Raw genomic sequence first — 15,284 nt, 5'->3', positions numbered from 1 at the left:
CTATCTACAGGGGAGGTTATGGCACTATCTACAGAAGGCACTGTGGCATTATCTACAGGGTGCACTGTGGCACTATCTACAGGAAGCAGTTCGTGGCAATATCTACAGGGAGCAGTGTGTGGCAATATCTACTGGGGGCAGTATGGAGCACCATCTACAAGGGGCACTGAGTGTGGCACAATCTACGCTGCTTTTTACACTGCCAGTAATGGTCAGCATTTATCGCCTAGCTCTAGTGATAAAGTGAGACATCACCTGCCTGTAAACAACCAGATAACCAGAGAGTGATACTGGCGACCATAGTAGTTGTCAGCGAAACTAGTGCAGAAAATTTTGTTTGTGTATTTGTATGCAGAAATTCTGGAAAGAAAGATATGCCCACTAGCCACACCCACCAGATAAACCACACACTCATAAGACACTCCCACCAAAGACGCCACACCTTAAGTGTCCCTGGAAAACAAATCAAATGTTGGCAACTATTGTATAGAAGAAATTAAGTACAAGAATATCTGTGACCACTCAGGGCGAAAATTCTGAGGTGCACTTCCACCCCCCCCGTTTGTATATTCCATGGGGTTATCTGCCTGTATTGGTGTCTTTTTATGCATTGTTGATATAAAGTAGAATTACAGAATCATTTTATAAGGGTTGTTGTGCTGCATAATATAAGATCAGCAAAACTTGCAAACCACAGAAGTGAGATTTATCATGTATTGACAAATACAGTATGATAAGAACATACGGTATGTTTAGTGGCATCTTCTTTCTTTTAGAAATCTGGGCACTTTTTCTATGGCATATTCCCAATATTATTGCAGGAAACAGAAGTCAGGATTGCAATGTTACTTAGGAGGGTATTTCCAGGAGCAGACAGGAATGTGAAGGCGTTTGGCAGGTGTTGCGCTTGCAGTTGCAGCAGCCTGTATTATTCCTTTACAAACTCTACAGCATCCACCTAGTTCTTTGCTCCAAAATATATATATTTTCACAAACTAGAAGGAAGTCATTGAGTGTTCTTATTGAGTGACTTATTTCATGAGTAACATATATCTATTACATTGTAGAAAACACTAATTAGATGTGTATCCATTATGCACAAGGCATCCATTATACAGACATAATTATGATGTAGAATAATAGGACACCCCTGTGGGGTGATCCTGGTACAGAAGAGTGCTAGTGCGGTCTATTTCAGAAGGGCCAACGTGAGCTGGGGTTTCTTTAGTCCATGAGTCTCACAGCAGAAGCAAGTACTGCCTGTGTATAGGAAAGCTATACTAAAACAGACAGCCTTTCAAAAGAGAATCAAAATGCGTCTCAGAGTGCACTCGGACTGTACAGGTATAGACTGACTATTGGGTCTTTAGTATTTGTATATATCATGTTTTTAATAAGCAATGTTTGGAGATAATTGTAAAGGATCTGCCAGACACAACTTCTGTGTCGACGCCCATAGGTAATGAGTCTGCACCTGCTTCTATGTCTGTGAGACTGACTCCATCTTCCACCACCCAGGATGGCAGGCTTAGGAGTGGGAGAGCCTATCACAGCCTGGCCAGACGGAGCTAGCTCCCGCCCTCTGTGTATTTATACCTGCCTTTCCTGTTCCTCCTTTGCTTGTGATTCTTCTCTGCTGGTTTCCTGGCCCTGCTGCAGCTTCTTGAACTACTGATCCTCTGCTTGTGTTTGACCTTGGCTTTACTGACCACTTTTCTGCTCTGCGTTTTTGTACCTCGCTTATCTCCTGGTTTGACTCGGCTCGTTCACTTCGCTTGTTGCTCACGGTGTCCCCGTGGGCAACTTCCCCATTTCCCTGGCTTCTTTGTACCCTTGTCTGTTTGTCTGTCGTGCACCTATTCAGTGTAGGGACCGTCGCCCAGTTGTACCCTGTCGCCTAGGGCGGGTCGTTGTAAGTAGGCAGGGACTGAGTGGCGGGTAGATTATGGCTCACTTGTCTGTCTCCCTACCCCGACATTACAATAATAATGTCTTAGAGGGATTTGTATTTGCACTTTATATATTATTATGTTCAATGTTAGTCTCTTAAAACCTTTTGAAACTGTTTGAATCCTGTTACCTATATATTTTACTGCATACTTGTTATCGAAAACGACTATTGATATATCTTTTTGCATATTTGTATGACTAAATGAATTGAATTTGATTGCCTCGCTTTTACCCTCATTGCCTTGTGCTTTCTATTTTGAATTGGTTTATTTCATTTTGGCTTCTGTTTTTACATGGATTTTTAATTATCTGAATAATAATAAAGATGAAATGTGTAGTACTATCTGCACGTGCTGTTTTTCGTAGGTAATATATGAAAGCACAGGAGGTCAAAACAAGAGCCACACTCACCAATGGCATATCCATTGGCGAGAATATGGTTTGCAGTTGTTGAATTCAATGACACCTTCCCCAACCCTCCATAGACAAACTCTATGACAAAACAGCTGTGTTAGGCCATGTTCACACTTTGAGGATTCTGTCAGTATTTAGGCATGGATCCCGTGCCTAAATCCTGATCAAATCCACTAGCATTCCACCCCCAATGCATGTGAATTGAGTATATTTATGTGGATCCACATGACAATCAATGGCAGAAATCTGAGGTTCAGCTGTGGATTTCTGCCACAGATTACCTTTAAAATCCTTAAAATACCCTTATTAAATAGGCAATGTGAAGCACAATAAAATATCGATCTGCTAATACCTAGAAAAGTGATCAATTTTAAAATTTACAGGTTTTACATTAATCTGCAATAAATTTGCAGAACTGTATGTCTCCCAGGTTGCAATATCATGGATATCCTACCACAAGTCATATCCATTCCCTTGAGAGGAGCTGTTGCGGTCACTTCGCAGTGCGCCTTTCATATTAGGCTATTGTACTTAAAGGCCCTTTTACACTGGCCAATTATCAGGCAAAAAAAAACGTTCACAGAATGCTCGTTCCAGATCATTGCCCTGTGCAAACAGAGCAACGAACAGCCGATCATTGGCTGATTGTATTGTTTATGCAGCCGAAATTATTATCGTTGTCGGCAGCACATCTCTAATGCAGTAACGAGCACTTGTCCCCATAGATAGCTCCTTGAGAAAGGAGCAAACGAGTGCCGATCAACGAGCTACCTCTTTGATAGACACTCGTTTACACTGCCCACGTCGGACTGTGTTTGAGGACCCTTAAGGTCCGCTTACACGGCCCGTCCTGGGCCGTTTACACGAGCGCCGATCAACGATACTCCGATCACTCGTCCCCAAACATTTAACTGTAGCACAATATGATTTCAGATTAAGGGTATGTGCACACACACTAATTACGTCCGTAATTGACGGACGTATTTCGGCCGCAAGTACCGGACCGAACACAGTGCAGGGAGCCGGGCTCCTAGCATCATACTTATGTACGATGCTAGGAGTCCCTGCCTCGCTGCAGGACAACTGTCCCGTACTGAAAACATGATTACAGTACGGGACAGTTGTCCTGCAGCGAGGCAGGGACTCCTAGCATCGTACATAAGTATGATGCTAGGAGCCCGGCTCCCTGCACTGTGTTCGGTCCGGTACTTGCGGCCGAAATACGTCCGTCAATTACGGACGTAATTAGTGTGTGTGCACATACCCTAAGACAGCTTTTTCAAATTTACTGTCATATCATGTCAATTCAAAGTGCCTCTGATGTCATGTTGATATCTAAACCAAGATAACAAGTCGTCATGCAGTACAACTAGTCATCACTTTAGATGTAGAAAAATCCATGCCTTAGGGTTGCAAACTTTTGCACTTTAGCTAGTATTAATATCTAGTGTGATGTCTCACCCTTAATTACCTGTTCTTATTAACATATGCTAATTAGACGTCATCAAAATGTATTACTGTCTGTAGCAGCCCTGCTCTGGCACTGTTTAAATGTGACAAGATGGTAGTTCTCACATTTATTAAGAAGAGAAGCTTTGTGTACATCAATGATGTGACATTTACAGAAATGATTTCCTCCTGAGCAATTTCTCTGACATTTGTAGAATAGGCAATAAAATAATAAATTACAAAGTACCAGCTTTGACTATCTAAGAGTGGAAAAACATGATAAAATTATTGATCATGTGACTCAGTAATTATGATCATTACGAGTTTAAATGTAACGAATGAGCAATTTAAACTAATTAAGAGATACAATATGTCTATGGAAGAATAGCAGAAATGTGATTACATCACAAGTGAAGGCAGACAGGATTGAATCATTTTTCCATTTCAGCCAAAGCTGCTATGATCTAGACCAGGATATATGGCAGTTATGAGGCTGACAGACTATTTTTCTAAGTAATTTAATGTGCTGGGCACTGCACAAGTGATATGCTAGACTAGGCTCTATAGCAGCTCTACCATGGCATGATATGCAAAGTCTTTCCACTTTTCCATTTAGCCATAATACTTTTACATCCAAAGTGAATGCTGCCTTTCAAGGTTATTTCCATATTATAAAGTGATCGCATATCACTAGTATATGCCATCACTTTAGGATCGATGGGGGTCCGATCTGTGGGACCCCCACCAATTCTGAGAATGAAGGGGCCGCAGTGCTGATTTAGCGCAGGAAGCACAGCTACTATGCCACAAAGTAACAGAAAACTTAAAGTTACAGAATGGGGTCGCCAAATGTTAAGGAGCATAGTCGGAAACCCCTTCTTGCATTAGCATCTGCACAAAAACTGTGTGCTGGGAGCTTCATGGCATGGGTTTCCAGGGTGGAGCAGTAGCCTGCAAATCTTACATCACCAAGTACAATGCCAAACGTCGTATGGAGTGGTGTAAAGCACGCCACCACTGGACTCTGTGTGGAGTGACGAATCCCGCTTCTCTATCTGGCAGTCTGATGGACGATTCTGGGATTGGCGAATGCCAGTAGAACGTTCCCTGTCTGACTGCATTGTGCCATCTGTAAAGTTTGGTGAAAGGGGATAATACTATGGGGTTGTTTTTCAGGGGCTGGTCTAGGTCCCTTCGTTCCAATGAAGGGAAATCTTAATGCCTCTGCATAACAAGACATTTTGGGCAATTGTATTCTTACAACTTTGTGGGAACAGTTTGGGGAAGGCCCTTTTCTGTTCCAGCATGACTGTGCCCCAGTGCACAAAGCAAGGTCCATAAAGGCATGGCTAAACTAGATTGGAGATTGCGAGCCAGGCCCTCTCTTTTAACATCAGTGTCTGACCTCACAAATGCTACAAATGGGCTACATTTCCTACAGACACACTCTAAAACCTTGTGGAAAGCCTTCCCAGAAGAATGGAAGCTGTTTTAGCTGCAAAGGGGAGACCAACTCCATATTAATGCCTATGGATTTAGAATGGGATATCATAAAAGCTCTTGTAGGTGTAATGTGTAGGTGTCCCAATACTTTTGTCCATATAATGCATATGAGATCACTTTATAAGATGGGAATACCCTTTTAATTCTTTACTGCTATCAATGGCACAAGAATTGTTCACCACAAACTTAGCAGGTCAAGTGGCAGCATTATCTGTATTATAAGATATAGCAGCCTGCTAAACCTTGCTAACAGTTTATAGAAGATACACATTGATCTCTAACGTATAGGCAACAGATTTGTAAAAGATCCCCCAATTGGGGGCCGTTATTTAAGAACAAGCAGGGTTCACAGCACATTGTGGCCATCTTTCAGACATGTATGGATGTAACTACACACCATTTGCTTATTTTTATGGATCCGTCAGTTGTTGGTATCTGTTAGACAGATCAGTTTTTTTTTGTTTTTTTTTGTTTTTTTAATTGACGGATCCAAACTTCGATTGTAAAAAAGACAAAATATTGTGGCAATCTAGGCAAAAACAAAACAGGGTAATACTTGAAATATGGCACTCCGTTGGCATACAAATCTATAGTCTGTGCAGTATGTTTTTTATTTTCTGTTTATTTTTTTTTTAAGTATACAAATGTATACAATTGACGGGTGGCCGAAAAGTGATGTGAACCCAAGTATGCCTCTCCACTATACGTCCCATCTTTGTAATCCTTTTACTGTGGACTTTGCCATTCATCCCCCCCATCTATCTGACTCCTTTATCCATTCCTTTCCCTTTTGTCCTCCCTTCTTTTGTTGGATGTGTTGTTTTAAATATTAAAGAAGACAAATTAAGAGGAAATAAAGTTACCTGGTAAAGTAGATCTCCCCCTGCCGATGACGCTGGAAAAGCTTATAATACCATTTTTTGCATTTTGATCCAAGTTACATTGATATATCTGTTAATAAAGGTTATTCCACTATAACCACTACAAGAGCTATGTATACAATTGTACAGCAATTACAAATGAACACTAATGTGATGGGTGGAGATTTGTTGAGATGGTCAACTACCAATGGCCCTGGCTACGGTATTTCTCAAGGCAGAGTTAACGCCGTTTTATGCCTATCAGTCACTGGGAGCCTCTTCTTTAATCAATCTTACTTATCACTTATTATTACACCTAGAATAGAGCTTATTTCTATGTCTTGTAATGAAATATTTAGAGCACATATTTCTCGAAGTCTTGGTTGCATCACTGATACTGAATGGGCTTGTGTGGGCTTCTCACTGCTTTTCTACTACACCATTACTATAGGAGTAACAATTATAATAGCGTTGTACACTGTTCAAGCCTACTTATGAGTCGGTCAGCTGCGTATAGCATTGTGAGTGAATCATGTCCAATCTCTCTGATCTCAGACTATGGAAAGCACTGCATTACAGAGAAGGGAGAAGACAGGAATTCCCCCACACTGTACCAGTCAGTTACAAGACTCCGTCTTAGTCAGGAGAAACCCCCCGATTCCCAATCCAGTTCAATGGGCGGTATAGTGAGTCATACAAGCACTCGTATACATTATATTCATCTCAACCACCAAAAGTATCCCATTTTCCCTGTGATTTCTAGGAGTGGTTGTTTTTCTGCATATGATCATTGCAGTATATTATATATTATTGTCATGAAAATGTCTGCATCACCGCATGTTTTGATATTACAGGATAGTGAAGGAAATATAAGCAAAACGAATATAGAAAAAGTTTACCAAGTGAGAGTAAATGCTCAGTGTGTGTCTTACACCTACTTAATGTGTCATCTTGTAGTTGTGCCCCCATGTGCAGCAAGTTAATAAGCACTCTACATAACAAGTCTATTGTTATCTCACCACACAAAAGCCAGAAATAGATGCCAACATTCTCCTGACCATTCTCCGGCTCTGCTTTCCATTCATCAGCCACATGTGATTCTGGAAGCTGAACGGCACAAATGTCGTGTTCACGAACTGTGAAATTTAACATTTTGATGCATGCTGTGTTGGACTTGCTTCATAAAAAACAATTTATACTGCACTATATGACAACTTACAAACAAACTGGAGACAAAGTAACAAGAAATATGAAGAATACAATTTTATTGCACTATGGTAAAATAAATAAATACCTAAAAATATATATTAGCCAACATAATAATCTTAAATGGTCACTAACCTTTAAACAAACTTTGCATAAATCAATAGTACAAGCGAATATAAGAAACTTTGTAATATATCTTATTAGAGAAAAATGCCTTTCTCCATTTATCAGGCTCCCCTTAACTGTTCACGCACTCTGAATTTACTGCTTTTTCCATCTGCTTTAAGACAAGACGGACTCAGCTCACAAAGGGATCAGAGCTCACTGAGGGTTATAGTTGCCCATAGAAGTCTGAGAAGAGGGGAGGGGGAGCAAGAGGACAGAGACAGAAAGAAAGAGTGCTACAAAGATATAGGTGAGCAGGATGCTCTTTTCCCTATGTGTGCTGGTTATGGCAGACATGATAGCTGTCTGATAGTCTCCAACCACTAGCTCAGGAAAAAGTGAGAATTTTCCCTGCCTAGGGAAAAACTGCTAAAAAAAAAAAGCAGAATACAAGTCATATAATGGCCAGAAATAATGTTATTCCTCATGCACAAACACGTGACAGCTTAATCTGAAAAATCACCTGAAAGGTTAAAGCTTTAAAGCATGTGAATGTTTTTCTTGGATGTCTGCACAACATTTTACTTGTTAGAGCTGCAGAATATGCCCTACAAATTATCTTCCTTCTATAACAGGGCACAAAAAAGCTTCAGGAATAGTCAGCCATTTTGAAAGCTATGGAGAAGGGTCTTCAGTCACTTGGTCAGGCAGACTGCATACCAACATAAATACAGTATCTCCTTGCCCTTTATCCTTCCTCTTCGAGACTGTCAGTCTTGTGTATTTTAGTGCAATATCTCTGTAACTGTATGCCTGGTTAGAATAGTACAGCATACCTACATTTTGGCATAAACAGCCACAAAGCAGACCATATGCACCCTGGAAAGGTCAAGGGTGAAATATGCGGCAAATATACTGCAAAATCTGCTTGTAACACATTTGTAACTAAAATCTGCTATGGAATTTTTCTGCTACCTTTATAACTGACTAAACGTTCCCATTCATTTCATGGTGGACACAGCCTGTGCAAACAAAACAGATCTAAAATATAGTAAGACATGTAATGTTTAAATAAACATGCATTGGCGTAAAATGAAAATGTAATTTTTATACAGTTACATCTAGATATGTTACTAAGCCCAGCAGCCATGTGTTTTTTCCCTCACTGAATTTTCTGTTGCTGCTCCCATTGTGAACGAATTACAGCTGCAGCATGACTCACCACAAAACAAGGAAGCAGAACTATCTATGTGCTCCTTCCTCAAGTACAGAGATGGTGGTCACCTAGCTGTCATACAGGCTGTTGCTATGCGACCCTGCCGTTGTGAGATCATATTCTTGTTAAGAAGACAAAAATACAAGGAATGCAACACTACTTAAGTGCCATGGGAATTCGGCGTATACACCACGAAAGTCAGGGATGATGTTCAGGGGACAATGACTGGGCAGTTGTTCACCAGAGATGTAACCATCCCCCCTTTATTACCTAGACCACCAGGCCAGGGTTGTCAAACGAAATCCCGCTCTAACAGCCAGAATTAGAAATAACTCAGATAATAGCCATTTAACCCCATAGATGCCATGGTCATTGGCAACTGCAGGATCTAAGTACTTTAACAAAGGGAAGGGGCTCCCTCTATTAGCCCATCACCACTCCTGCGACACAATTGGGGCCAATGGGTGACTATGGCATCCAGGCGCCTATCAAAGGCCCTAGGTCTGACATAGGTATAAACCTAGGGAATAATGCTTTGAAATATTAAGCATTCAAATGCATTGTACAGGCCATCAAGATTTCGCAGCTACAAATTCCCTAGTGGGACTAATAAAAAAAAAGCTAAGTGTAATAATAAAAAAACATGATCCAAAATTTTTAAAGAAAGAAAAGAAAATGTATGTAAAAAAGGGGTTTATTTTGAAATAATAGAACACTATAGGCCCCATCTCCACTAGTCCCCATCTGGAATCGGCAGCTTGCGACAGATGACTCGCTTCCTTGATATAGATGCAGGTCCCAGAGCTGGCACCCGCATCTATCAGAAATGTATGGCATATCCTTTGGATATGGCATAAATGTCTAAGTTGGGAACACCCCTTTAACTGTGCACCTTGGCATCCTTTAAACCCATGTCTAACTACAAGAAGATTGAGGCTACTAATATAGCACACAATATTATCTCTATTTGGTTAACCTCGTAAAACTCATAGGAGGAAATTTACTGGTGTTTCATACATCAGTTTTAAACTGAAACCCGATGGGGTAAGATGCGCTAAATTTATTAAGAGGTGCACAATTCTTACTAAATTTGTCACATCTTTCAATGTCCGTGCGCCTCAAATTGAAATCTACACCAGCTACCATGTGGTGTAGATTTCCACTGTAATTTACACAAAATTATAGAAATTCTGTCCATGCATAGGAGGCCCCGCCCAATCTTGGCAAACACTACCCATTTTTAAAAAATTGCCTAAAGCGGCAAAAACAGAAAGTCGCTAATTTTTGCACCAAATTTTTGTATTTTTTTTCCGCCAGAAAACTGTCGCAAATTAATGAATTAATCACCCCCATAAAGGCAAAAAAAATAACATTTACTTAAAATAATTTTATTGTCATACCGTTACATTATCCACACTGTCAATAGTGTATTGCCTGCAACATCACACATAATGTATACAGTAAATTGTATCTTTAGCAGACAAGTTCCAATGTAAAACAACAAATGCAGTCCATAGTAAAACCATGCTATCTTAGTAAATAGGTGTAATCAAAAAGAAGATGTCTGACTTTGATGGCATATTCCTAGGAATCAATGGGGCTTTGCAGCAATACCATACACAGTGCCTGAAAAGAGTGACTGCGGTGCTTTACCATGCGCTACGGCCTCTTCATTCTCGTGATTGGTGGGTATCCCAGCCATCAAACACCCATCAATTACACAATAATAGCATATTCTAGGACTAAGCCATCAATGTTTAAGATCATACAACATCTTAAGGAGGTTGTCAGGGTTCTAGTACATTAAGTTTAAAGGCTATGTAAACCTTTCAAGCCCATTTTTTTTTTTTTTTTACTAAAACAGTGTATTTTAGTGTTTTGTGAAACTGTTTTGTTTTTTTACTGTTTTAGATACATAGTTATAACTTAGATGTGATTGATAACAGCTGATCCATCCTTCGTGGCCGGACCCGCTGTCATCGAAGCCATTAGTCCTGCTGACCTGACGGACTCAGGTTTCAGTGCAAGATACAGCTTCTATGTATCCAAAATACAAATGAAGTGGTAACTGAAAAAGTAAATAAGGTCCATATAGCAGTTATTCATTATAGTATGCTATAATGCAAGATTTTTACATATGCTGAACTCCTAAATAAATCCTTTAATTTATGCACATGTAATATATGTAATTTCTTATATATTATGTTGGGTTTCTATACATTTTGACCTAAAAGTTCACTCTTCGGCACAATTAAGTTAAACATGTTAAAATACCTTTTGCAGCATGGTGGTCATGCACATTAAATCTTCATATCTTTTAACAGCTACTTACCTACAAAAGAAAAAAGACAATATTAAGAACACATATTATTTGGGTGACAGAGACATTTCTTTAGCTTACATTTACTTTATTGCACTGGTCTTCGTGTTATACTGTGTGATTACCACTGTACCTAATCCTCCTATACTGTGCATTCGCACAAAAAATGGTGGCACACAGTCTAGGAGGTTTGAACATTCAACCCCCTCCTTTCTCCTGGCACTAGCCAGGATAAAGGAGGGGGGATTGTTTGAGGACGCTAGAGCGAGTGTGTCTTCTACAATTTTGCAGCATAAAGCAATGAGGTTGCTTTACCACATGCCAATGCTGCAATTTTGGGAATTGCTCCCTCTAATGACCAGCACATGGAAATGTTATAAATTAGAATCTAATTTATAATATTTCCTGACTTGTGAAAAAATTAAAAAAATTAGAACAATGTGGAACTAGAAAGGGAGGTAAACACTGAAAAAATTACTTTTGGTGTAATCTATAGACCCCCCAATATAACTGAGGAGATGGAAAGTCAGCTATATAAACAGATGGAGCGGGCTGCACAGGCGGGTACTGTAGTGATAATGGGAGATTTTAATTTCCGGGATATTAATTGGTGTCATGGTTCAGCTTCAACTGCAAAGGGGAGACATTTCCTCAACCTGTTGCAGGAAAATTTTATGGGCCAGTTTGTGGAAGACCCGACTAGAGGTGAAGCTCTGTTGGATCTGGTCATTTCTAATAATGCAAAGCTTGTTGGGTACGTCAATGTTCGTGAAAACCTCGGTAACAGTGATCACAATATAGTTACATTTTACCTATACTGTAAAAAACAAACACAGGCTTAGAGGGCAGAAACATTTAATTTTAAGAAAGCCAATTTCCCCAGGATGAGGGCTGCAATTCAGGATATGGACTGGGAAGAACTAATGTCAAATAATGGAACAAATGATAAATGGGAGATTTTCAAATCTACTTTGGGTTATTATAGTGCAAAATTTATTCCTATAGGTAACAAGTATAAACGACTCAAATTAAATCCCACATGGCTTACACCTTCTGTGAAAGGGGGGCAATACATGACAAAAAAATGGCATTTAAAAAATACAAATCTGAGGGTACAGCTGTAGCCTTTGTAAAATATAAAGAGCTTAATAAAATCTGTAAAAATGTAATAAAATTAGCAAAAATACAAAATGAAAGGCAGGTGGCCAAGGATAGTAAAACAAATCCCCAAAAATTCTTCAAGTATATAAATGCTAAAAAGCCAAGGTCTGAATATGTAGGACCCCTAGATAATGGTAATGGGGAGTTGGTCACAGGGGATCAAGAGAAGGCAGAGTTACTAAATGGGTTCTTTAGCTCTGCATATACAACAGAAGAAAGAGCAGCTGATGTAGCCGGTGCCAGTGCTGTTAATATATCAGTTGATATACTGAATTGGATGAATGTAGATATGGTCCAAGCTAAATTAAATAAAATAAATGTGCACAAGGCTCCGGGACCAGATGGGTTACACCCTAGAATTCTTAAAGAGCTTAGTTCAGTTATTTCTGTCCCCCTTTTCATAATATTCAGAGAATCTCTAGTGACTGGTATAGTGCCAAGGGACTGGCGCAGGGCAAATGTGGTGACTATTTTCAAAAAGGGCTCTAGGTCTTCCCCGGGTAATTATAGACCAGTAAGCTTAACATCCATTGTGGGGAAAATGTTTGAGGGGCTATTGAGGGACTATATACAGGATTATGTGACAAAAAAATAGTATTATAAGTGACAGCCAGCATGGTTTTACTAAGGACAGAAGTTGTCAAACCAACCTAATCTGTTTTTATGAAGAGGTGAGCAGAAGCCTAGACAGAGAGGCCGCTGTGGATTTAGTGTTTTTGGACTTTGCAAAGGCATTTGACACTGTCCCCCATAGACGCTTAATGGGTAAATTAAGGACTATAGGTTTAGAAAATATAGTTTGTAATTGGATTGAGAATTGGCTCAAGGACCGTATCCAGAGAGTTGTGGTCAATGATTCCTACTCTGAATGGTCCCCGGTAATAAGTGGTGTACCCCAGGGTTCAGTGCTGGGACCAATATTATTCAACTTATTTATTAATTATATAGAGGATGGGATTAATAGCACTATTTCTATTTTTGCAGGTGACACCAAGCTATGTAATATAGTTCAGTCTATGGAAGATGTTCGTGAATTGCAAGCAGATTTAAACAAACTAAGTGTTTGGGCGTCCACTTGGCAGATGAAGTTTAATGTAGATAAATGTAAAGTTATGCATCTGGGTACCAACAACCTGCATGCATCATATGTCCTAGGGGGAGCTACACTGGCGGATTCACTTGTTGAGAAGGATCTGGGTGTACTTGTAGATCATAAACTAAATAACAGCATGCAATGTCAATCAGCTGCTTCAAAGGCCAGCAGGATATTGCCGTGTATTAAAAGAGGCACGGATTCGCAGGACAGGGATGTAATATTGTCACTTTACAAAGCATTAGTGAGGCCTCATCTAGAATATGCAGTTCAGTTCTGGGCTCCAGTTCATAGAAAGGATGCCCTGGAGTTGGAAAAAATACAAAGAAGAGCAACGAAGCTAATTAGGGGCATGGAGAATTTAAGGTATGAGGAAAGATTAAAAGAATTAAACCTATTTAGCCTTGAAAAAAGACGACTAAGGGGGGACATGATTAATTTATATAAATATATTAATGGCACATACAAAAAATATGGTGAAATCCTGTTCCATGTAAAACCCCCTCAAAAAACAAGGGGGCACTCCCTCCGTCTGGAGAAAAAAAGGTTCAAGCTGCAGAGGCGACAAGGCTTCTTTACAGTGAGAACTGTGAATCTATGGAATAGTCTACCGCAGGAGCTGGTCACAGCAAGGACAGTAGATGGCTTTAAAAAAGGCTTAGATAATTTCCTAGAACAAAAAAGTATTAGCTCCTATGTGTAGAAATTTTTTCCTTCCCTTTTCCCATCATCCCTTGGTTGAACTTGATGGACATGTGTCTTTTTTCAGCCGTACTAACTATGTAACTATGTAACTATGTAATCATTTATATACTAACAGTTTAACTAAAAAAAATATTATTTTTTTTCTAGCGACACATTCCCTTTAACATACTCAACACTCATGAAAGGGCTGTGTTCACACTTGAGTTGTGGCTTCTGTTCATAATGAAAGATACAACGCTGTGCCAGATCCATCATGCAATAGTTAACGATGGTGCCTAATGTACCCATTGACTTATAATGGGGTCCATCAGGTTTGGACGTGGTGTCCATCTAATGTGACGGAGCATCCGACGTTAATTTGAACAGAACCTAAGAAAGGTTTTCTACAACTTTGTGTTTCAATTCCGCGCCACTTTTTTAATATATATATTTGTTTGCTGTCAGAAAATGAGAACACTCCTGTTTATATTCATATGCTGCAAACCTAGTCCTGCGCTGAACAGAGAAGTGGATACAATTGTTACCAGTCTAGACAGTGCTTTGTAAGCTAAATACATTAGCAGCAGCTGCACAAATCTCTGGTAGTTTGCTACAATGTATCATTGTGAAACTGTAGTGCAATACTAAATATAGGACGCTTGTGGTGCTACAAAATGTGCAGAAAATACAGATATCATTAAGGGGACAGAAAGAACATTATAGAAAAGCACACACCCAAAAATAATAAGAATCCATATTTTATTCGATACAAAAAAGGGTCATCTAAAACAAGACACAAAAACCAGGTCCATGCAATATACAACAGGACCCTCAGCAGAAATCACCCATGATAAGGTGTAGACAATACACATGGGTTAACCATGTATACATGTTGCGTAAGTAGATATAATAATAGCAAACAAACAAACAAATCTCAAGGTCCGGTGGTATAGATATAATAGTGTAAATGACAAAATAACAGCACTAGGTAGATATCATTTGTAAAACACAAGAAGTGAAAAAGAATATATGAGAACCTAAGTATTTTTGCATGCGTACCTAGAACAAACCTATGCCTTAAACAATGTGACATCAAAAGTGCCATGCAAGTTCCCAGAAAAAGAGATGAACCAAGACCAGATGCAAAAAATGTATAGAAGAAAATGTAGTCGATACATATTACAAAGGAATTTTTGCTATAAATGAGCAACAGTATATATGACCCGAAAGTGCTGCAGCCTGGAATCTGCCCCATGCGTTTGGCTGCCTCCTAGTGTAGCTTCGTCAGGGGTGCGCTACAATGTATAAGGCTAGAGTAAAGCT

General features: G+C 39.6%; 1 protein-coding gene across 3 annotated transcripts in view; it reads right to left on the bottom strand.

Moving 5' to 3' along the window:
- Positions 1–15,284, bottom strand: part of ANK2 (ankyrin 2) — a 626,865-nt gene that overhangs the window by 451,924 nt on the left and 159,657 nt on the right. For 2 of the 3 annotated variants that reach the window (XM_075860544.1, XM_075860543.1), the window contains exon 2: positions 10,978–11,035. The exons of the other annotated variant lie outside the window; for it this stretch is intronic. In XM_075860544.1, the coding sequence (XP_075716659.1) occupies positions 10,978–11,004 (27 nt within the window). In that variant the 5' untranslated portion in view covers positions 11,005–11,035. The remainder of the gene's footprint in view (positions 1–10,977; positions 11,036–15,284) is intronic. 3 annotated transcript variants of the gene reach the window in all.

The sequence above is a fragment of the Rhinoderma darwinii genome, chromosome 1 (genome assembly GCF_050947455.1).
Source record: "Rhinoderma darwinii isolate aRhiDar2 chromosome 1, aRhiDar2.hap1, whole genome shotgun sequence".
In the NCBI taxonomy this organism is placed as follows: Eukaryota; Metazoa; Chordata; class Amphibia; order Anura; family Rhinodermatidae; genus Rhinoderma; species Rhinoderma darwinii.
This window is presented reverse-complemented; position numbering and strand designations above follow the sequence as displayed.